Source organism: Anopheles maculipalpis, chromosome 3RL (assembly GCF_943734695.1).
Source record: "Anopheles maculipalpis chromosome 3RL, idAnoMacuDA_375_x, whole genome shotgun sequence".
In the NCBI taxonomy this organism is placed as follows: Eukaryota; Metazoa; Arthropoda; class Insecta; order Diptera; family Culicidae; genus Anopheles; species Anopheles maculipalpis.
The window spans coordinates 77,343,956-77,365,577 of NC_064872.1; the positions used below are offsets into that span (position 1 = coordinate 77,343,956).

Here is a 21,622-nt window from a genome sequence, read left to right on the forward strand (position 1 = left end):
CTATCGTTCCTGTCATGATCGGCTAAGGTCGCTAGTTCAATACTTTATTAAGATTTGAAGGACCGTAATATCGAAATTCGTTTGATAACTTGTCGAAATAATACATTCAAATAAGAAAACACTCCTATTCGGATAGGAAAATGTAAAATTAACAAAGGTGTAAATCAATTCAAATGCCCCCTAGGCAAAGATTCATTTCCATCCGAGAATGCAATGTATCCGGTCCATATCCGTTTTGCGAAAATTATCGTTTTTGAGTTTAAAAAAATAAAATAATTTTCCAATTTCTTTCATTATTACAAACTTTCAATCTTTTTATTTAATATTTCTGGAACAGAAGTGTTGTAGATTAGGGGATATACTCGGTAAATATTAAGGTGAAAAGATAAATTTACCGATCACTGGCCCAAATGACTGGAGGAAAAATGAAACAATCAATGAAAACATTCAAATTTACTCAAATTAAATTCCACAATCTATTAAATTAATGCACTAAAGTAGATTATTGTAACCAACTGTGGATGTAAAGTTGGGATTGTACTATACCACAATTAGTATCATAAATTACGGACACGTGTAGTCGTTGCATTCATATTTCAAATGTATGCACATATACCAGGCATCCTGGATCGATTGATTCACCAACCAAAGCTAAACTCATTAAACTCCACCAATTCATCACCCATCTGTTGGATTCTTGGAATAATGATCATCTTCTAAATGCCCGTTCATTCATTCAATCAAGCTTTCTGGTTTTGTTGTTTTGATTCATTTGACGCCTGGCACGATATCACAAACGCGATCACCAAAACAACAAATCCATCTAACATTCGTCCGTTTGCTGGCTAGATGGCCGCTACACAGTTAACTGCCGACTTGCATCCTCTCCTCACAGAGTACGTGATTAAAAAGTTGCAAAAGAATCGTCTCACTACGGTGTACAGCTTTGTTAAGGTGGAAGCAGAACAATTGATAAAAATAACCAATCTTCCCGCCGAAAGTATTGTACTGGTGAAAAATCAACTAATCGAACGGTTTGCTGGTCAGTATCGGAATGCACAGTTGCACACAGTTCAAGCTTCCGTTCCGTTCGCTACGGGAATATTGCCGATCGATGGATTACTACAAGGAGGACTCATTCCGGGACATATTTACGAGTTTTGTGGAAAATCTGGTACCGGAAAAACGTTACTTTGTATGACGATCGCTACGAGCGTCGCAATGCTTCAACGCAGCTCAGTATACTACATCGACACAAAGTGTGATTTTTCGGGCAGAAAGATACAGCAAATACTGGACAAGGGTCAGCGTAAGCTTACGGAGCAAGAGCTGGGCCACACTATGGCTAGGATTAGGGTGGAACGAATATTTTCTCCCGAGCTGCTGGTACAGGTAGTGGAAGAGTTAGCCACCGGAAAGTACCATCAGCAGGACACTCATCTAAAGCTGCTCGTAATTGATTCCCTGCCATCGCTTTGGTATCTGTTTCAAGATTCTAGCAGCAGCATCGAACCTTTAGGCCTGCTGACAAAGCTTATCTGCTCACTGCGCAAGCTAGCCACGCAGCAGAACGTCGCGGTGGTGTTGGTTAATTTGGCCGTTCGAATGGTTGATGGAATGGCAGGTAGCAGCACCATCGAGAGTAAACGGAAACTATGCCCAAACGGAAACTACCCAGCGCTAGGACGATACTGGGAAAGTGCACCCGGCACAAGGCTATTGCTGGAACGGGATGACGATGAAGAACCACTGGCCGACTCGATCACTCGCTCAGTTCGGGTGTGGAAAAGCAATTACCTACGTACGGGTGAAAGAACGATCGTTCGGATGACGGATGCGGGCGTTCGGTAAAGACGGGCGATTGTTGGTGAAGGAAAAAATAAAAAAAACTGTGTGTGTGTGTCTATTTCTAAGCTCCGCTGGGACTGTAAATAAAATTGCACCTCTCTAGCTAATATATCTTACACAAGCGCTAAAAGCAATACGCATTCCCGAACCTTCCGCTCTATCATATGGACCGTATCCTGGCAATGGGTACATCCGGATTATTTAAGCATCCCGTATTTTTCCTTGTGATACATCTTTAGCACCTTCTTTGGCGGTACCAGCTCCCGGCTTAAACCGGGACGCTTTTTCCTATCCGGTGGAAACGGTTTCTTCACCATCGTTACCGCTTCCGGCTCGGTTGCCGTCGACCTGCTTTCCTGCTCATTTTCACTCCCAGCTTCCGTCGGCAACTCTTTGCGCAGTATCAAATCGGAATCGTGTGCAAAGTTACATTTGCTACCGAACCGGCACCGTCCCTTCTTGTAGCTCCAGCACACTTTTCGCTTCTGTTCGGCTGCAATCGCTTCTGGATCGACCATCTTAACGTGCTTTTCCAGGCTGGCAAGTTTCGCTTCTTCCGCCTCACGGAACGGATTGCTAAATACGCTGCCCGGGATGATGCGACTCGATCCGGACTGTAGCATCGAGCGGGCACTGGGCAACGGTGGTACGGATTGGTCATGATTTCTGCAATAATCAGCGGTAGAAATTATGTTTTGTTGGGCATTTTTCAAGCAACAAAACCGCTTACAAATCATACGTTTGCTGTTTAAAGTTGGATTTCGGTGGTAGGTTTGTGGGTTTTTCAGTATTACTACTAGCGTCCGATGAATCGGATGAGGAAGATTCTTCACTATCGCCATAATCTGCTACCAGTGAAAACATCTCGCAAGGTGTGTCATTTACGGGCACGGCAGAGGAAAATGCAGGCGGGAAAATCCGCACGAATTCTGCGTTGCTTTGTTGTGCTGGTTTACTTTTTACGTAAGCAGCGCGAGCGTCCCGCGTTGATATTCTTTTTATTGCGATTTTTATTGTGTTTTATTTAGGGCTTTAATTACAAACAAAACACAATTTGTTTTGATTCCGCCACCTGACAGCTTACAGCGTTACGCAAGACCGGTGTAAAACTTAACGTTTTGAGTAACGCTTGCGATTTAATGAATTTAGCAGGCGCTAAACGGAAAACGTTACAGATGATAGTTTTTTTTAATTCATGTACAACGGCCAGGCCATATTGCTAACAGATGCTATTTTCTTTGTAATACAAATTGTGGTTGCTTATTAGGTTGAAAACACCAGTGAGGAAGATTAAATTAAGTATAATTTGTTACACAGGAATTGTTTGATCATTAATTAGCACATTGGAAAAAGTTTTTGGTCATACTTTAAACTTAACAGCCAATGACCGCCTACCTGACTAAGTTTTGCACATTAATTCCTCCATATCTTTTGAAAGGGAAGTCGTACATACTTGAAATTTATAGAATGCCGAGACCAATTAATTTTATTAATTAGCATATTTCGGATTGTAAAGCTTGTTTCCTTTGCTCTCGTCGCATTTGCTTGAAATTTTCATTAAAGGTGCCTAACGAATAAAAAACAGTTCTTGGCTAACGAATTACAATTATTTGAGAATTGAAAAAAACTGGTCCTCTGTACAAAACTGGCTTTGGAAGCGATTTTTCGCTTCCAAAGCTGAAAACTCATATTTCTACTTGTTTGACTTAATCATAGTTTTTCTTTGAAAATCGGTAATCTTTGTGCTGTAAAACTTATTTATTTGCTTAAATCAGCCGTAAAAGTTTTTGCAAATGCAATGCAAATACCGCCAGCTGATCAAAAGATATTTGCTTTGAAATCCGGAAAATACGGTACTACAGTTCATTGTACAGCTGCTATCCCACTGTTCGCCCGTAAACTTGACAAATTGTAAACGCGTGTTTGTACACAAAAAGCACACAAATTCTGTATGAAACGATTGCTAGCGCGAACAATTAGCAGCATGATGAAGTTTATCGGTAAGAATAATTGTATTAGCAACATTTCCTTTAGTATTTTACTTAATCAACGTTTAAGACATCGGTGCCAACTTGACCGACCCAATGTACCAAGGAATCTACAATGGATCGTCCAAACATGAGCCCGATCTGTCCCAAGTGCTTGAACGTAGTTGGGCCGGCGGATTAGACAAAATAATAGTGACAGTGGGAACACTTTCCGACTGCGAAGCAACGTTTAACATCCTCGAGAACGATGGTAAGATTTTGTTTGAATGCTTTTGTTTTAATCTCGTGCTTCATTATCCCCTTTTTTCGCTGGCATCTCATCCTAACTCAAGAAAGGCTGTTCGCCACGGTAGGCTGTCATCCGACAAGGTGCGGTGAGTTCCTAGCCGATCCCGAGACGTACTTTGCATCCCTTTGCAGACAGATAGAGGAGCACCGCGACAGAGTGGTTGCGATTGGGGAATGTGGTCTCGATTACGATCGTTTACATTTCTGCGAGAAAGAGGTCCAGCAGAAGTACTTTGAGAAGCAGCTAGAATTGGCCGCCAAATATGAGCTACCGCTATTTCTTCACTGTCGCAACGCACATGACGATTTTACGGAAATATTGGCACGAAATATGGACCGTTTGCCCAAGCGGGGCGTAGTACACACGTTTGATGGTACGCTGGAGGCAGCAAAAGCGCTGATAGTGAATGGTTTCTACATCGGCCTCAATGGTTGTTCGCTGAAGACGGAAGACAATCTTACCGTTGCGGCACAAATACCGGACGAATGGATTATGGTGGAAACGGACAGTCCATGGTGTGAGATACGACCGTCCCATGCCGGTTCGAAGCACGTGAAGACCAAATATCCTACGGTGAAAAAGAAGGAAAAGTGGGAACCAAGTTCGCTCATTGCCGGTCGATGCGAACCCGTCATGATAAGGTGTGTGTGATGGTGTTTCGGTACTTTTTTTTTTCTTTCCCCATAGAAACTCCTGATTATTTTCTTCAATTTTCAATCTTTGTTTTTGTTCTATTTCTAGCCAAGTACTTGAAGTGCTAGCAAGCATTAAAGGTAAGCCAATGGTCGAGCTTGCCGATCAGTACTATCGAAACACAGTGAAAATTTTCTTCCCGAAGGAAGTGGTGTAACGGATTAGAGCGATAATTTCGTATTCGTCCACCTTCCTGGCGACCCATTACATCGAAGATATTAATTACAATATGAGCGAACACTTCAAACTAAACAAAATCGTGAAACAATCAAACGTGAGAAAGATGCTTATCTGTTTGCTCGATGAAGCGCGATGAAAGAAAGGTTTGCTGCATCCGAGATGGCAGGACTTTAGTTCCACTTCTTAAACTCACACCCATCCGGTGGACTAACTTGTACCGTTTTTGAACCAACTTCGTCCCAGTTGGTGCTTAGCACTGTGCCACCAGACTCGTAGTACGACTTCATCATCGCCTTCCGGGTGTCCTCGTTGGCGTCGGCGAAAATCTTTCGAAACAGCGCATTCACGTCGTCCTTCGTCTAAAATTAGCGACGAACAACCCAAGAGACGTTAAACAATGCGGAACACAAACAATGCGCCCAACAAAGCCAGCTTACCTCATCCTCATTTTCAATTTCCTTCGAGATTTTGTCCCAATCGCACAGCTTCTTCGCAGTGGTGGATGTTGGCCGTGGCTCTTCCGTTGATTGCTTCCGTTCCAGGGCTTCCCAACGCTGACCGATCATTTTGGCTAGCTTTATTTCTACCTTGCTCGGTGATGCTTTGTGTGAACTTTGCTCAACATTGATCGGATTCCACAGGTTCAGTGCGATCGGTTCAATACCGTCCGCTTGCAGGGTGAGTGCGTTTTGTTCCAGCTGGACGGTGTAGTTCTTTTCGGTCGCATTCTTCAACAAAACCGTCACCGTGACGGCCGTGTCTGTTTGATACCAATCGTATTTTACCTTTGCCATCTGTGTCTGTCTCTGCTTATTTGAGGATGCGTACCGTGAATGCACACTTGGAAGCTTAGAAGAATATACTGCACTAACCACCTACGTGAATAGGATCTTGCAAGCAATTTGTTCGAACAGCTGCTACGAAATAAGGGAATGGTTTTGTATTTTCTAGAATCTGTATATTTTTTTCTCTTCTCTCTCGCTGTGCAATTTGCACAATGACAGCACCGTTTATTTGTGTTGTTTGACTGACAGTTGAACGATAAGTTTTTCTTCACAATAGCATCCTTTGATAGCACTGAAAACTTCGAGAATGTTTTCCTTGAATTTCCTTTTCAAGGGAAAATGCATACAAAGCCAATAGATGACGATGAAGATTTTTGTATGAAATATCACAAGAGATGTTTTTAACGATTAATCACCCTATTCGCATAATGTTCTTGTATGGATGATTCGCGTTCAAAACTGTTCAGCCAGCGGACCGTTTTATAAAAGTTTTTAAAATGGGTAAAATTGTGATGATTTTTTGAGTATTGGAGCAAGAGTGCCAACCGTACGGGGCAAGACGGCCATCTAGATAATATCTTCAAAAATTATTTAAAAATGGAGTATCAAATCTGGCGGACCATTCCTATATTCCAGGGGAAAGTTTGGTTCACCAATTCCTTTTCTTTTGGCTATCTAACAATAGTTTCATAACGATCAGAAACTAAGTTCCTCCCTTGTATTGGATATGCCCAAATAGGATATGGGCTTTTAGTTTTATTGGTGAAGCTTCATGATCTAAAGCGGTTCGTGTCACGGAAGTGCTCCTGTCCATCAAGTATCTTGCTGCCGATTCCATTCTAGCCTGTGACCACCCTTTAGAGGGACATATTCTTCTTTTATTTAAACTCCATCCTGCTTTCCTCTGAACTACGAATATGATTCTAGGATTCAATCCCAGATCGGATCGAGCGGGATGTTAATTCCAATCAAGGAATGAGATCTCGTATTTGTGAACAACAATTTTTATGCATTTTACAGCTCAACTCTCATTAAATTCAATTCAAAGAATCCTACTGGGGGCTGGGGAGAATTGGAAAAAATTAAATAGGAATACACGATCATTCGAATTCGACACCTTTATTATGTATTTTATCAAGCAATAGATCCATTTTAATCATCCTCCTCTTCGACCGATTGTGGCGGTTTCGTCGAATTGTAATGCTCTCCTAGCCGATACATATGCCGATGGTATGTTAGGATCAGCTTCCGTTCGGCGCTCTCTTCCTCCCCGTGTACGGTCGCCGGACCGGTAGCCTGTATAACCTCGATAGGACACTTGAGACTGGTCGACAGGGCTTTGATTTCGATCTCACCACCCCAAGCTTTAGTGGCCCGTACCTGATGACAGTACTTGTCGAACTCTTCCGCACTGAGCATATCTCCCGTGTCCGGATTGCTCATGTAACAGATCATAACGTCCCGATTAGCTTCTATGTAGTCCGCCGCCATACTACGCAGCTCCGGCACACTGTACGAACCGATCCCTAGCTGGGTAAGCTGATGGTTGATCGCATTGTACAGACAGTCTCCATCCGCCGGTACCGAATGAGCAAGCAGGTCACGTTTGATAAGAATCTCGTTGATACGATTGCTTTCCAAGATCCGGGGCGAACTTTTCTGTAGCAGCGCTTGCTCCTCCTTGATTTGAGCATCACGTTCCCGATTGTCCTGAGCTTTTTTGTCCCTTCTGCGCTGGGCCTTCGATACGCGAGGTTCTTCCTTTTCGGAAGCTTCGGGTTTCGATTCTTCCACTGGCTCACTACCATTACTAGTGACAGGCTGGCCGGATGACGATTCGTTTGTGTCCGATAGGTTGAGACGGTTTAGCTCCTCTGCATGCCGTTGCTCAATTTCAAGCTCCAGATTTGCAATCTCCTCCAGGATTTCTTTCTTTTTCTTTTTGTCCACTTTGAGCTTCTTCATCGATTGTATTTTACACTGTAGTTCCTTCTTCTCCTTCCGGTGACGGGCCATCACCTCCTCCCGGTCCGTTTCTGGCAGTGAATCGCTCATTTTTTGTAAGGTCTTTGGGGACCCAGCAACCGCAAAAGCGAGAATGTAGCGTTGATAAAAATGGTTTTGATTGCTCGTACAAACCGGCTACCACGGTTAAGCTAGGGAATCCGTTCCGCATGCAAGGGGTGACCCTGAGACATGATTCACTAATTCGACATGATCAACAAATTCGATTTTTGCATAGCATTACCTAGCAAGAAAGGGTAACGATTTCAGGAGACTTTATATAGCGTTTTTTGCAACAATAATACTATCAGAAAAGGTATTGTTTGGAGCACAGCTGGGAGAGGAAATCTTCACAATTTGACATCATGCGTGTTGTGCGTGTGTGGTTTGACAGTTAACGCGTGAAAAAAGGAGCTGTCCCAGTAGAAATGATTTTTGCTAAAATACATTGTTTTCATTGTAAGAGGAGAAGTGAAAATAATAGCAAACATTCCAGATTTTTTAATTATATCCAGAAGAATGTTTTCGAAATTACAAATTCAATCGAAAGAACCATTTTTTTCTCTATCTTCCCCGCTCGCTTTAAACTGATCGTTTATCTGTCAAGCGCAATCGTTCCTTTGTTTACAATCGCGTCCGAACCAGCAGAAGCAGCAACGGTTGTCAACAGAGAAGGATTTTCCAACACACTGACCCACAAGAAGGAAAGCGGAACGTGTCTCCCCCCTAGCGAAAAGAAACGGTGTTACAGAAGAAAGATTTACAAAGGCTTAAGAACTAGTTTAAAATTACAAATTACAAAATTTTACGGTACTCCGTCGTACGCGTGAAATCGTCCAGATCATCGGTACTACGTCGTGGTGTTCGTTTTTGTGTTCCCGTTGTGTGGTGCTCTCGGAAAAACGAAGTGCAAATTTGTCGTCCGAATGTGGCCCCGCGTACGCTATGAGTGAAAGGTGCCGTCGTTTGGCAAGCGACCGTAAAAAAGCACCCGCAACAACGGAAAAACTACCGAACGGTTCCATTAGGCGGAAACGATTGAAGGAGCACCGTGAAATAACAACAAAAACGACAGCAACAACGGTGCTTCGAGCTGGCACGGTGGATGTTGCATGGCGAAACATTGTGTACTCCTGCCTTGCTCGTCGTGACGTCGTGCTTCGATGTAACTAATCTGGATGCTGTGGGAAACTGTACTCACGAAAAGGAAAAAAGAAAAACAGCCGTGCATCATTAGTTCGGTTCGTTAGCACCTTATCCCTTTAGCCAGCCGGTGCATACGGGGGCAAGAGAAAAGTGTAATTAAATTATCCGTCTAACGGTGTCGTTGCATGGTACGTGCATGTGCACGCACGTTCATCCGTGGAGAAGAACATATAGGGGGATACGGCAAAACAAGTTAGAGCCGGTGTGCAGGAGGACCCATCCGTGTCGTCAGCATGAAAGGGATCGAAGCCAAAATTGTCGTACTCGGGTCGCAAGGTGAGAGGATATTTGATATTTCCAAAGAACTGATGGAACTGTGGCAAACATACAGTTAGATACGCACATACACACGCTGACCTTCACCTTGAGCGATGCTTACTTCGTCGTGTGGAATGTGCGTGTGTGTGGCAAACTTTCGATTCGACGATCGCGCATCGTCTACTATGCTTTTGAAGCTAAAACCACCCATGAGCAGTACAGCAAGTCGTTGACGAACATCGGTTCCTTGGATCGAACTTTCGCTTTCATGAAGATTCCATGCCCAGAACCAGACACTTGGGCTGGGCTGGGACAAGATAAGCGTGCGAGCAGCCACCAGCATAGGCATTTTTTTTTCTTTCTCGGGTTTTACCGCAACGTTCCACATTTCTTTAATTTTTGCTCCATTTTCCTTACACGCTCCCTTGGCTGGTTCAATAATTTTGCTCCCCCTCACTCCCCGCATCTGTGCACTTGTGTACTGCAAATAATTTTGTACCGGCATGGGGATTAGGTTTCGGATTTTGTTATTCATCAGCGGCATGGGTACCTCCACCGTGACCGTGCTTATCAGTGCAGAAAGTGCTGGATACGATGTGCAGCCGGTTGCCGTGTAAGAAGAGGTGGCGTGTGTGTGTGTGTGTGACCACTGTTTTGCAGAAACCGATTTTACTCCCTTTGCGTTGGTTTCCTCTTGCATCTCGTATTGAATATCGGTACGTTGAATTGTTTCCCTTGCCACTTTTCGTTGCCCATGCCTGCCTAGCTTATCTAGGGAGTTCCCTTAATCCGTTATCTTAATGCTATGATAAGCAGTGCTTTTTTTAAAGCACTTTCCAAAAAATGGTAATTATTGAAGGGTTAAAATCAAACACGCATAATCATCATCTTATTTGGCACATAAACAACATCCGGGTGTACACGTTTTCATAATAAAATTAGATTCTTAACTTAAGGCCTCGAGCCACGGGAAATTTCAAACCCTTTGAAATCGATGCGAAACTGAAGAAATCTCGAATTTACGATGTCAAAGCGAGAAAATTTCACAAACACTCACGAGTACATGTAATTTTGAGTTTGAAATCCCTTCGTGGCCCGGAGCCTTTAATATCATGTCGTACAAACTGGAGATGTTATTTTGGAAGACAAATAATGCAAACCATCCGTCGTTATCAACCTTATCAATCCATGGGTTTATTGCTCGGGGAAGATTGCATCTTGCGTTGAAAAAAAGAGCGATGAGAATAGGGAGATCTAAGTAGTCGGTGAATGTTGGAATGTGCATCTGTGTCTACTGTGTTGCATGTACTGTTTTGCGTAAAATATTTGAGTTTTTGTATATTAACAATCTTTCTTATCCATCCGCAGGTGTTGGCAAAACGAGCCTGGTCGTACGATATGTTTCGAACGTGTACACAAAGGAAGTATCCCCCACGATCGGGGCATCATTCTTCACCTGTAAGGTCAATTTAGAAGACAACAAAGTAAAGATGCAGGTATTAATAGCGCTGCCATGTCCGGTTTTAAGGTAGACTTCTTTTATTGATTAATTTTAATCTTCCTCTAAAACTCGACAGGTATGGGATACGGCGGGACAGGAACGATTCAAAGCGATGGCCCCGCTGTACTATCGCAATGCAAACGCTGCCCTGCTGGTGTTCGATCTCACGCAGTACAATTCCTTCAACGAAATCAAAGGCTGGGTACAGGAGCTGCAACGGAATGTGCAGGAACCGATGGTACTGTCTCTCGTAGGCAACAAGCTCGACCTGGAAGCGAAACGTGCCGTCTCCCGGGAAGAAGCGATGCTGTATGCGAACTCGATCGGTGGCAACTACTTCGAAACCTCTGCCTTACACGATCAGGTAAACGCCATACCTTCGACGGGAGGTCTAATTGAAAAATTATCTTATCATTACTGATGTTTTTTTTGTATGGTTTTGGTTGCAGGGTATCGAGCAAGTGTTCATATCGATAGCGGTAGGATTAATAAAACTTTCCGGCAAAGACGTATGCTCATCTCTCAAGCGATACGAATCGAACGATTCCCTCGTACTGTCCGGTTATTCGACACGTAAGCCACTCACTCACACCCCATATGCGCATTGCGGTACAATCGTTCGCTAAAACATGGCTTCTTTTCAGGAGTAAACGGTGTCGTACAGATGGGCATTCCGGTAGAAAATGACAGTATATTAAGTGACGGTATGGGCCGGCTGGAAACGCCTTCCTGGAGCCGAGACCACATAGCGCACGGTGACGAGCAGCGGGTCGGCTGGTGCTGCTATTAGAATACTGAATTAGGACAACTGGACAAATTTATTGGACAAGTATTCGCTTCGGTTCTCAATTGCTCCTACTTTCCTAACGAGGGAACAAAAATCACCGAAACACAGACAGCCACGTGTGCGGCCCTTACCCCTAAGACGGATCCGAGAAAAGGGTTGATTTCGAGAGATTTGTGATAGCTTTTTATATTTATATATATATATATATACAAACCACACACACACATACATATACACACACCAACCAAGAAGCTGAGATGACGAATAAGAAGGAATGGGGGATTATGATGATGACTCAAACGCTTTGTAAACTGTTTGTTAGAAATCGGAAAACTATTTCACTCGCTATCCTACTCCTTCGACAGCAATTCGTGATAAGAAATTAATGCTGCTGCAAAGCAATGATGTCACACGCCGCGGCAAGGGGTTCCGCTTATCGTTAAAGACTTGGTCAATATTGCCCTGCTAACGGGAGACGGGGATTTTGTTTTTCGTTCCGACATGTGGCAGGCCGTTCCCTGCAAACTAAAGAAGACTTCAAGCAATACGGACTAGGACTGTGTAGGCATAATGGCTTTAGTTGACCCATCCACAAATGGTGAAATGGTGAAATGGTGAAATGGTATTGATGCCGAATGATATCGTTCGGTAGGAATGATTTGTTTGCTGCAAGCTTAAGCAACCGCCAATAACGTGACCACACATAAATAGATGATCTCTTCCAGGAGCGCACGCGCGATTTAACGTTCGAACTGTCGCTGTCTGCGGGAAGCGACAATGGGATTCGAATCCAATTGGAATACACCGATTTATACATATATTGATAGAGAGAAAGAGAGCATAAATACATACACATACACACGCTCAATGCGGAAATGCGCTCATATCTATTTATTTAGTCAAAAGTCAATTACATATTTTCAATCACCATTTTCACCGATTGTTGATCATGCTTGCATTTTCGATCATATTATCCAGTTTTGTGGCTCGTTGATAGGTTTACTTTCTGTGTTTTTTTTAAATAAACTATTTACGAAAAACTGTATGAAAAGAGACATTTTGAATGAAATTGAATGAATTTGATTGAATGAATTTTGAATTTGTTGGTATGGAAAGAAATTTGCTAAATGTTCCTACTTGCAACACTTTAAAACCAATCTCTACGCTTATCTGGTTTGTTTTGAGCTAATTTTCATCATTTCAAAAAGACGTTAATCACATGTTACAACCCTTTTTTGTTTGTAAAACTGCACAAAGAGCGTAGCAATGTAAAACAAAGAGTTTAGTTTATTCATAGCGTCGAGATGGTAAACATGATGCAAGCAAAATATGCGCTGTCAGCTGTTTTGCCTGTGTGTGACAGTGTGTTAGTGACATCGTGCTGTTTAGTTGATGCCGCGATATGCTTGCCACCTGTTGCTATGACAACCATCGACTCGTTGATGGTTTTGAGGGGAACGACAGCAACATGTCAACGGCGTAGCAAGGGCAAATATGGGATGCGTACGTGTGTGGCTTCGCTTTGTAAACAACGGAACAGTGCGCGTTCATATTGTTGTGTGCCGAACTGAATTGCCATTTTAGTGCTGGTGCTGGATAAATTGCCACTTAAAATACGCCTTTACGTGTAAGGGAAGCGCTCTAGTGATGGAAGTTAATGCGGGCAATTGTGGCGAGCGGAACGGTGGTAAAGTGAGCTTTAAATTCAATTCCTCCAAAGATGGGTAAGCTTTATCGTACTGTTTAGTGGTGGATCATTTCCTATGCTTAATCTTTCGCTTGCTACTTACCAGTGTGCTGCTTCATCTTCATCATACCGTCCGGAATCAGACCGATGGAACCGTACTGCGAATACGGTTTACTGCCGCAGGATTTAGTGCGAACAACGAACGATTGATTGCGGCAGATCATAGGTTAGTAATCAGGAGCGCCTATTTTTCCTGGCAAACAACCTGGCTCATAGATTCGTTTTCCGTCCATCCGTAGGGACAATATATTTGTGTTTGATTTGATTATTCAGCGTTTCTGGATGCTTTCGGAACGGCTCAAAAGGATAACGATCATCGAAGGACTTACTGGCGCGAACCGCGTGGCCCTAGGAAATAAGGAAGGAATGGTGTTTATTGTTGATTTGGGTAGGGAACTATATTAGCCATTCGCTTCTATGGATATTTTGTAGCATGACATATAAACCATTAGCATATTCCCACCATCCACCAGCTATCCCTTAATGTTCCATATCACTCCATCAATGCTATGATGTATGTGGCAAAGCTCCGATGCCATCGATCTGCTCTCTGCGATTCCTTTATACATCCCCATTCGTGTGCTCCTTCTTCGTCCATTCCTAAACATCCCTTCCGACCGTGTTCGTCTCCGATCCTTGTATAATTCCTTCTGCCTCTGTATAAATTTAATTTCAATTCATTTTTATATAATTATTTACTTATTACAGATGCAAATAATTGCGTCCATAAGCTTAATGCCGTCCCGGGAAGGATCATCCATCTGACAAGCTCACCCATAGCTGATGTACTGAAAACTAACAAATCCCAACCGAAACCGTACACCAGCTCTCCGGATGATGCGCTGGAACGATACGATCGTCGCTATCTGTTAGCAGCATCGCAGGACAGTGTAAAACTCTATTCGCTCGACGATTACTCAGAACTATCACGCATTAGTTACGGTGTGGCATCGAATAATTCATTCCGTCCGAACAACTGGCATTGGCTCGGCAGCAACCAGGGCTCATCGCTGATTACCTTCAGCACTTGTGGGATTATTCGTGTGTACCGGATAAACTTTAAGCTTGCCAAAGAGTTAAACGTCACACGCCTTATCGAGCTATATCATAAGAACGCACCGGCTCAAACGATCACATTCGAGCGGCATCGATCCGGCCCGATGGAGCAGGATAATGTCGAGCTTACCGTGAAGCGTCTTACCGAAGGATCAGTTGCGCCCGGAAGGCACATTACCACCGCCCAGCCTACCGGCGACGGTCAATATTACGCTGTGCTGTACGGGAACAGTACCGTCGCCTTTCTGGCGCTCGATTCGTGGCTCATCTGTCGGGTAGTTTCATTTTCCAATTTGTTTATCACACACTTTGCATTCGTTCCGTACGACCACAGTGCCAGCGATACCGCCGGTCGTGTACGGTGGCCAACCACGGTTGCCTGTGCGCTTACCGTACGTACCGCTGACAATGATTTAATGCTGCTAAAATTCGGTAGCAACGGTACCGGCAATAATCCGCCCTTTCTTCAACCACTAACGAATCGGCCCGAACATAATTGCTATAAATTTCGCGTCGCTCCCAACGGGCGGATGCTTGCCAATGTTCTCAGCAGTGGTGAGGTGTTGCTACACAACCTTCTGGAATTAGCGCAGCGGGATGACAGTTCCGAGGCGCTTGCAATCGGCCGGAAAGAGCATGCCAAAAGATCGCGTGCAATTTACGGTGGAAGGTCCAGCGGGCTGTTACATCGGCCCGGTAGTACGTCGTCTACCGGTAATAGCAGTAGTAGCCGCAGCACAGTGGCCGTATGCGGTGTGCACCGGAATGCAACGTCCGGTGTGCGTAAAGTGAAGCTTGACCAGCAAATAAGTGCCCTGCACGTGCAGGTGAGTTTGTTTGATATAGCGTTTTAAGGTTCCCTTCCCTCACCAGGTCCAGCCCTCCATCGTCGGATGTACAGTACGAGAAATTCCTATAAGCGCATGTATAATGTTCTTTTTGGAGCAATATATGTAAATCCTCAGAATGTTATATGAAAGGTATTCAAATAACAAAATTATTGCACCAAAAGTTGTCCATTGTTAATGTACACAAATTTGTACGAAAGCATGACAATAAAAACAAACGTAAGCAATGATAATCAAATAAGTAGAATGAATATAATTTCGTTTCCTTCAAAATATCTAGGCAAATGTGTGTGCGCTTATAAGAATTTCTCTTACTGTATGGATATTTAAACCAAAATTTATTTTGCATCTAATTACGCGACCGGTCGACCACCAGCACCATCTCCGTACACATTTTGATAGGGATTTTCTATTTGGTTTTCCGATTTTGTTGTTTTTACAGCTATCGAAAACACTTCCGAAGGACCGATTGCTACCGATACTGAAGGAGTACGGTGAATATCCGGCCAAATATCGTACCACCATTTGGCGCACGCTGCAAGAGCTGCCGGGCGATGCGGAAAGCTTCAGCCGTTTGCTACAGCGTGGCCTCCATCCGTGTGTGGCCAGCTATGAGCATCGTTTTGCCGGGTACGATCAGCGTACCGTGCGTAATCTAAAGAAAACCGTTTCCTGCCTAGCGCACTGGTGTCCCGTGTTTGGGCTTATCGATTACATTCCCAGCTTTGTGCTACCGTTTGCCCGCCAGCAGCCAACGGATGCGCTTGGTCTGTTCGAAACCGTCGCCACCGTGCTGGTGAATCAGTGTCAGCTGTGGTTCGAATTTGCCCCACTGGACCCATTCAACTACCTGGCGATGGTGGAGAACGTGCTGGCCGAGTGTGAACCACGGTTGATGGTCTTCTATCGCAAGCACAATGTTGCGGCGCGAACGTACGTGCTGCCGCTGATGGAGACGGCATTTGCACGGTGCTGCAGCGATGACCAATGGCTGGCCCTGTGGGACCACGTGCTCTCGAACGAGGCGTACTTTCTAGTGTTTCTCATCGCCGCCTACAGCAGCATCCATCGGGGCGCACTAATGGCTGCGAATGGCACGGCGGCGGTAGACAAATTTTTCTTTCCCCAGTCATGCTCGCTCGACGTACGACGGTTGGTGCGCCGTGCGCACGAGCTAATGGAACGATGCTCGGACAAACACCATCCAAGGAATTACTTTAAATCCTTCATACGCCTTAGCACCGCAAATAGGTCGGACGTTGAAGCGGGCCATGAGAAAGCGTACCGTCGTGTGGAACAACATCACGATGGGTGGCCACCGATGGCGACGGTTGCGAATTCGAGAGTTTTTCCTAATGCAGCTAATAATGCTATTGATTTCACGTCACTCAGCAGTAATTCATCAACGGTTCGAACGCCATCGGTTGCATCGGGCGAAGGCGAATTGCGCAATGCGTCGGAAAAAGGATCCACCCGGACGTACGTAAGTTTTTGTAACTTTCCCAAAAAGCTGACCGAAGTCCGGTGCACAGAAACAAGCGCACTGCAAGCGGAACAGCGCCGACTGGAGGCGAAAATTATCGAACTGGAAAAGCTGGAACACAACCTGCAGGACCGTATGGTGAACAACTTGATACGCCAAGAGCACGAGCAGCGTGTGCAGGGTAAGTGAAACGGGACCAGGTGAGAATGGGGACCAGGTGAGAATGGCCGCGTGTATATCTCAAGTTAGTGTTTGGGGTGAGAAGAACGGGTAACTATTGTCAGGGAGGATGGCAATCCTTTTATGTCGTGATATTGCGGGGTACGGCGTGGTAGTTCGGTACGGCTCAAAAGCAATCAAGCTTAGCTGACCAGAACTGAAGGATAGAGTGGGTTGGTGCCACTCAACTAGTTTCGGTGAGGGGGTAGTTGTATAGTGGGAGCAGAATTTGTTTTTAATCGTATTAAAGTCAACCGAATCGGTTACTCGATTTCCATTGTTGTCCGTTCGATGGATGCGCTAGGGAAGACATAAGAGGCTTACCGTGATGTTTGCTTTCATATGCTCTGCCAGCGTCCATAAAGCATGGGAGCTATACTTTTTTATTTAGGGTGTTGTTGGACAGAAGTCTATTTTTTCCTGCAGTGGTTACGGTACGTCTATCGTTGTGGAAAATCTGTTGTGATGAATAATGGAGTGTTTCTGGTCTTTTATTATTGTAGTTGCTCGTCAACTGAATACGTGTTTTTTAAAGCGGTTTAAGAGGATGCATAGATTCTATAAAAATGGTCCCCGGTTATTCAATCCTTTTAAAGTTGTAGATTTTGAAGAAAGAAAACTTTTTTTTAAACTGGATGCTATCAAATAATGGATACTTATTTGTTTAGTCACAATGTACGTCTTACGATTAAACACTGCAAGGTTTTATGGAGCTTATTGATCTCTACCCCCCTCATTTGCATCAGGTGATGGAGTGAGTTGCTCAATCGTAATAAGTAATTTATAATTGATTCCATCAGTTTTGTAGCCCGAAGGGTTTCGTCTGCTTAATGTTTCTAACTAAAGTCGGATGAACCTTGCCGGAGGATATTTATTTGAAGCTTCCAAAAGTGTTTAATGTGACCTTTCCCGATGGATTTCTTTGACGAACAACAAATATAGTTGCTGTTCTGGCCAATAATACATTTGGTAGCTTACTAGCTTCATGAACGAGCTACAAATTGAGTTCAAATCTAGCTTCGGATGATTTCACATGTATTGAATCTCGTATTCACCCTATTTGGTAAAGCATCATCTGCAGATCTAGGATTCCTATTTCTAACTTCCCTTTGGAATTGATCCTTCAAAGTTTGGATTTGTCTTTCGCTGGATTTTTCCTAAATTATGGTGTAAAAGCTACTTACTATGGACAAACGTCACCTCAACTCTGCCAATCTCTGGCCAATTGATTTTGATAATGCTCACTGTGAATTTTAGCAGTGGTTTCCGCTTTTTAGCAATAAAGGGAATAAGAGATCTTGGCAGTCAATTACGCCAACTGATCCCCATGGGCCGTATCTCATACACAAAAGGATTGATAAAGCAAAACTTTTTACTAAAGAAAGGTTTTGATTTTCGTGGTTGCTGGTTTCGTTAGCTTTAATTAACTATTTGAATACTTCCGTCCTGTTGCATACGGGATCCGCATGGGATGTGATGTGTGTGCATTGTTTAAATTAACTTTACTCTTAAGCCTAGCAGATATGAGTGAGGTAAAAATATTATACTAAAATATTTTTTTGATAAAACAAATTTGAACGAATTTCAAAGTACATTTAGCAGCCAGCTATAAGCATCATACATCCACTACTACGTCAATCTTCCACATAATTTAAACCAACATGTATTTAGCCTTCTCCAAATTCAAATCTGTATTCTACGTAATGTGAACCGGGTCGTTCCGTTGATAAAACAAAGTACTTCAGTAATGGCTCCAATTGAGTTTAAGCACGTGTTCCTTGTTCTTCTAACCAGAAGGTAGATGCATGTCTAGTTATTGTGGATCTAGGATTCCCTTTACCACCTTCCCAATCTCTGTCATACTCCGGCTGCTATCAATGAATTGTCATGCACATGCTTTTTTGTCGTAATGCATAACGTCTGTTTGTCTTGAGCATACGGTTCCTTATAGAATCATCAAATATGTATTTTGCTACTTCGGAATTCTTGGCACAGCATGTCGGAACTATGACAAGATTCTTGCATTCCACTGAATTAGTAATAGGATCAGGCATCCAATCGGCACAAACACATGCACACACACACACGTATTGCCTTCGGATTCTTTTTCTTTAGGTACGATTAGTTTGTTTTGGGTGACTGCTTGCTTAGAACGCTTTGGCGTATTTGTCCCCTTCGCCGTTACGATGTTCAATATGACGAAGGACTGTTTGGTGATGATGATACTTCCGTCACGAGGAATTGCCTCCTCAGTACGTTCGTTAACGTCCACGCTGTTCGTATTATTGCAGAAGTGGAGCGCAATCTGGAGGAAGCAATCGCCCGCGAGGAGCAGCGGGTTGAAATGCAGCGGAAATTATTGCTCCTGCACCGGAAGCAGCTGCGCGAGCGAGAGAACGAACTTTCGCTCGACGTGCACAATGCCAAGCTCATCAGCGACGCCACCGTACGGGAGCGCGAGCTTGATGCGCTGTTGAAAAAGTTTGAGCGTGAGGTATGTGAAGAACGAGCGCCCCAAAAACACCGAATAACGAATTTGCTTTAAAATTGAATTTACGTTCATTTCCCTGCGTTTCTATGCGTTCCATTCGCCCGTCCAACCAATCCGCCGTATGGGGATGCGTTTCAAATTTTGCTGATTCCGTACGTCCCGGTTTGGATGAGGGGGAAAAAACTTTTCCCTGCGCTGCGCTTCGTTAATGCGCCCACAATCCCTTAGCGACAACGGGAAGAGACCGATCTACTGTTCGCGGAGGAGGACATCAAACTGAAGGAGCTAGAACTATTGGCACGGTACAGCAGCGGTCCGGCAGTCGGGACGGCCGTGTCCAGGGAAACTACTTCCGATGAACGTCCGCTCGATCAGCGGTACCAGGTGGCGCTGGAACAGTTGGCAGTGCAGAAGCTAAAACTTTACGACGAAATTGATCGGGTAAGTAGTGTTATAACGGGTGTGCTTTTCAAACACACGGCACCCGTAAGTGGTTTGACCCCTTAAGAGATTATGCTACCGATCGGTTAGTGTGTGGAAAGTTTTCTTTCCCTCAGTGCTACCCGTAAAGCGTGATAAAGTTTTAATTGGTGTGACACAATGTTCGCAGACATACTCATCACTGGGAATGCCCTCGGGAGTCAATGAGTATACGTACCGTACGGTATCGGAGCTACGCAAGGTAGCGTCGAGCTGCGAGCGCTATCCGGCTAGGAAGCAACCCATCCAACATCCAGCCGAACGTCAACCAGTACTGATGGATGGTAATTCCACGAGTCAGGTAACTTCGAATATCGAACTAGGAGCAACGAAACTGTGTAATGTCGCTGTGGTTATGGTTTCAGGAGTACGGAGATACGATACGGCGAATGGAGGAGCAGGTGAAGATATTACACCGATTGAAAAATGGCATGGAACGGAAAGGAGTTTGAAGAATTGAGTGAACGGGTTTGAGGCGTCTTAGGTGTTTTGGTTTTGTGAATGTTTTTACGAAGAATAAATAAACTTCTGCAAAATTTTGAATGAATTTTGTGTTTTCAGTTCATTTGTACTCAGCTACGGGGACCAAAACAATCAACTACAACACATAATACAACAACTTCGCTGGAACAATTTGATTGACCATAAAGTGCATCCATAAGCTTATGAGGAATACTTCAGAAATTGGGTTCGTCATAAGAGAAAAATGATATACTGTACAGAAGATTTTGAGAAATAGAGAAAATATTGTACAAAACACTATCAGTTGGAATCAACCGTGTTCAAGCTTCAGGCAGTGATCCATTAGAAGAGATTTGGATTATGGCAAATTGTGGTAAAAAACAGATGATGCGTACCGTTGTGGTTATTATGGTTGATGAGACTTGATGGTGGAACAGGCAAGAACTAGTAGGAACATGATTTCTTCGAAGTTAAGCATCGATGGTCTCATCGAGAATTGGATGTCTGGAGAACTATCTACCACAAGAAAGCAAAATAAGATTATTATCCACCCAGGAATCTGCCCAGAGTGTCTGAAAGATCCGGTGAAAAAGAGAAATTCTTACGAAATCAACGCCAGAGTACTGGGAGAGTGTCCTGTAGTACGTCCCTGAGAAGATGTACACGGTGAAGAAGGATATGATTTAATCTGCCCTCAGATAACAACTCTAGGGCGGAGTAATTCGTTCAGGGTAAACATTTGACCGAAGCATTCGTTTTGTAATGCGTTTTTGGAAAATCTATAATCAGAGAACTTATTACAATCCTTTACCAACGTTAGAATGTGTTGAAGTGAAATCCATCTCACACACCGAACACTCGAAGAAGGCTCGATTATTCAGATATTATCCTTTGTGTCAGTGTCAAGCGAAGAAGGATGAGGTCGGGAGGTTAAATTTGGAATCTGCCAAGAATGCTTTAGAGATCATCGAATTAGAGAAATAATTTAAAGCACCTCAACTGAAGAAACTTTTCCTATAATTTTCTGTTCAAAGTGCATTGCAGCTTCAGCTTCAGCTTGTTGTTTGTTGTTGGAAAGAAGCTTTCATCTAACTGTGTTTTTTTTGCTTGTTTGGCTGTCCATCGAAGAATTTTTCTTGTATGGCCAATATTTGTACGTAGTAAAACTAGGAGCATTTGTTCCATCGGTTGCACACACACACACACACACGGACGCTACAACAATACCATTCGCCCAGTGTATGACATAGTATGTGTGGCTGTTTATCCCGGATGCACATTACTTCCGCCCATGTGA

The 21,622-nt window shown here is 43.8% G+C and overlaps 8 protein-coding genes across 8 annotated transcripts in view; 4 read left to right on the plus strand and 4 right to left on the minus strand.

Moving 5' to 3' along the window:
* The first annotated feature begins 849 nt into the window (after window positions 1-849).
* LOC126562571 (DNA repair protein RAD51 homolog 4) lies at window positions 850-1,881 on the plus strand. Its single transcript, XM_050219120.1, has one exon. It carries the CDS (start codon window positions 850-852, stop codon window positions 1,849-1,851), a length of 1,002 nt encoding a protein of 333 aa, XP_050075077.1. The 3' UTR covers window positions 1,852-1,881.
* A 164-nt stretch (window positions 1,882-2,045) lies between these two features.
* Window positions 2,046-2,725, minus strand: LOC126563692 (zinc finger CCCH domain-containing protein 6). The gene is made up of 2 exons (XM_050220335.1): window positions 2,579-2,725; window positions 2,046-2,514 (listed from the first exon to the last, which is right to left on the minus strand). Exons 1-2 carry the CDS (start codon window positions 2,710-2,712, stop codon window positions 2,046-2,048), a joined length of 603 nt encoding a protein of 200 aa, XP_050076292.1. The 5' UTR covers window positions 2,713-2,725.
* A 1,074-nt stretch (window positions 2,726-3,799) lies between these two features.
* LOC126561018 (deoxyribonuclease TATDN1) lies at window positions 3,800-4,975 on the plus strand. The gene is made up of 4 exons (XM_050216966.1): window positions 3,800-3,848; window positions 3,907-4,086; window positions 4,169-4,766; window positions 4,867-4,975. Exons 1-4 carry the CDS (start codon window positions 3,800-3,802, stop codon window positions 4,973-4,975), a joined length of 936 nt encoding a protein of 311 aa, XP_050072923.1.
* Window positions 4,976-5,164: 189 nt separating this feature from the next.
* On the minus strand, window positions 5,165-5,801 carry LOC126563114 (protein SGT1 homolog). The gene is made up of 2 exons (XM_050219735.1): window positions 5,436-5,801; window positions 5,165-5,357 (listed from the first exon to the last, which is right to left on the minus strand). Exons 1-2 carry the CDS (start codon window positions 5,790-5,792, stop codon window positions 5,169-5,171), a joined length of 546 nt encoding a protein of 181 aa, XP_050075692.1. The 5' UTR covers window positions 5,793-5,801; the 3' UTR covers window positions 5,165-5,168.
* A 1,134-nt stretch (window positions 5,802-6,935) lies between these two features.
* Window positions 6,936-7,838, minus strand: LOC126562700 (deubiquitinase OTUD6B). Its single transcript, XM_050219267.1, has one exon. It carries the CDS (start codon window positions 7,836-7,838, stop codon window positions 6,936-6,938), a length of 903 nt encoding a protein of 300 aa, XP_050075224.1.
* A 1,388-nt stretch (window positions 7,839-9,226) lies between these two features.
* On the plus strand, window positions 9,227-11,608 carry LOC126562893 (ras-related protein RabJ). The gene is made up of 5 exons (XM_050219492.1): window positions 9,227-9,269; window positions 10,620-10,747; window positions 10,829-11,116; window positions 11,202-11,325; window positions 11,397-11,608. The coding sequence occupies exons 1-5, from the start codon at window positions 9,227-9,229 to the stop codon at window positions 11,540-11,542; spliced, it is 729 nt and encodes a 242-aa protein (XP_050075449.1). The 3' UTR covers window positions 11,543-11,608.
* Window positions 10,240-21,622, minus strand: part of LOC126561019 (chymotrypsin-2-like) — a 260,072-nt gene continuing 248,689 nt past the window's right edge. The window contains exon 4 of the mRNA XM_050216968.1: window positions 10,240-10,253. The gene's annotated coding sequence lies outside the window, so the exon portion shown is untranslated. The remainder of the gene's footprint in view (window positions 10,254-21,622) is intronic.
* LOC126563536 (uncharacterized) lies at window positions 13,187-20,324 on the plus strand. Its single transcript, XM_050220182.1, has 9 exons — window positions 13,187-13,263; window positions 13,333-13,452; window positions 13,526-13,674; window positions 13,995-15,169; window positions 15,633-16,854; window positions 19,184-19,386; window positions 19,612-19,824; window positions 19,994-20,164; window positions 20,229-20,324. The coding sequence occupies exons 1-9, from the start codon at window positions 13,187-13,189 to the stop codon at window positions 20,313-20,315; spliced, it is 3,417 nt and encodes a 1,138-aa protein (XP_050076139.1). The 3' UTR covers window positions 20,316-20,324.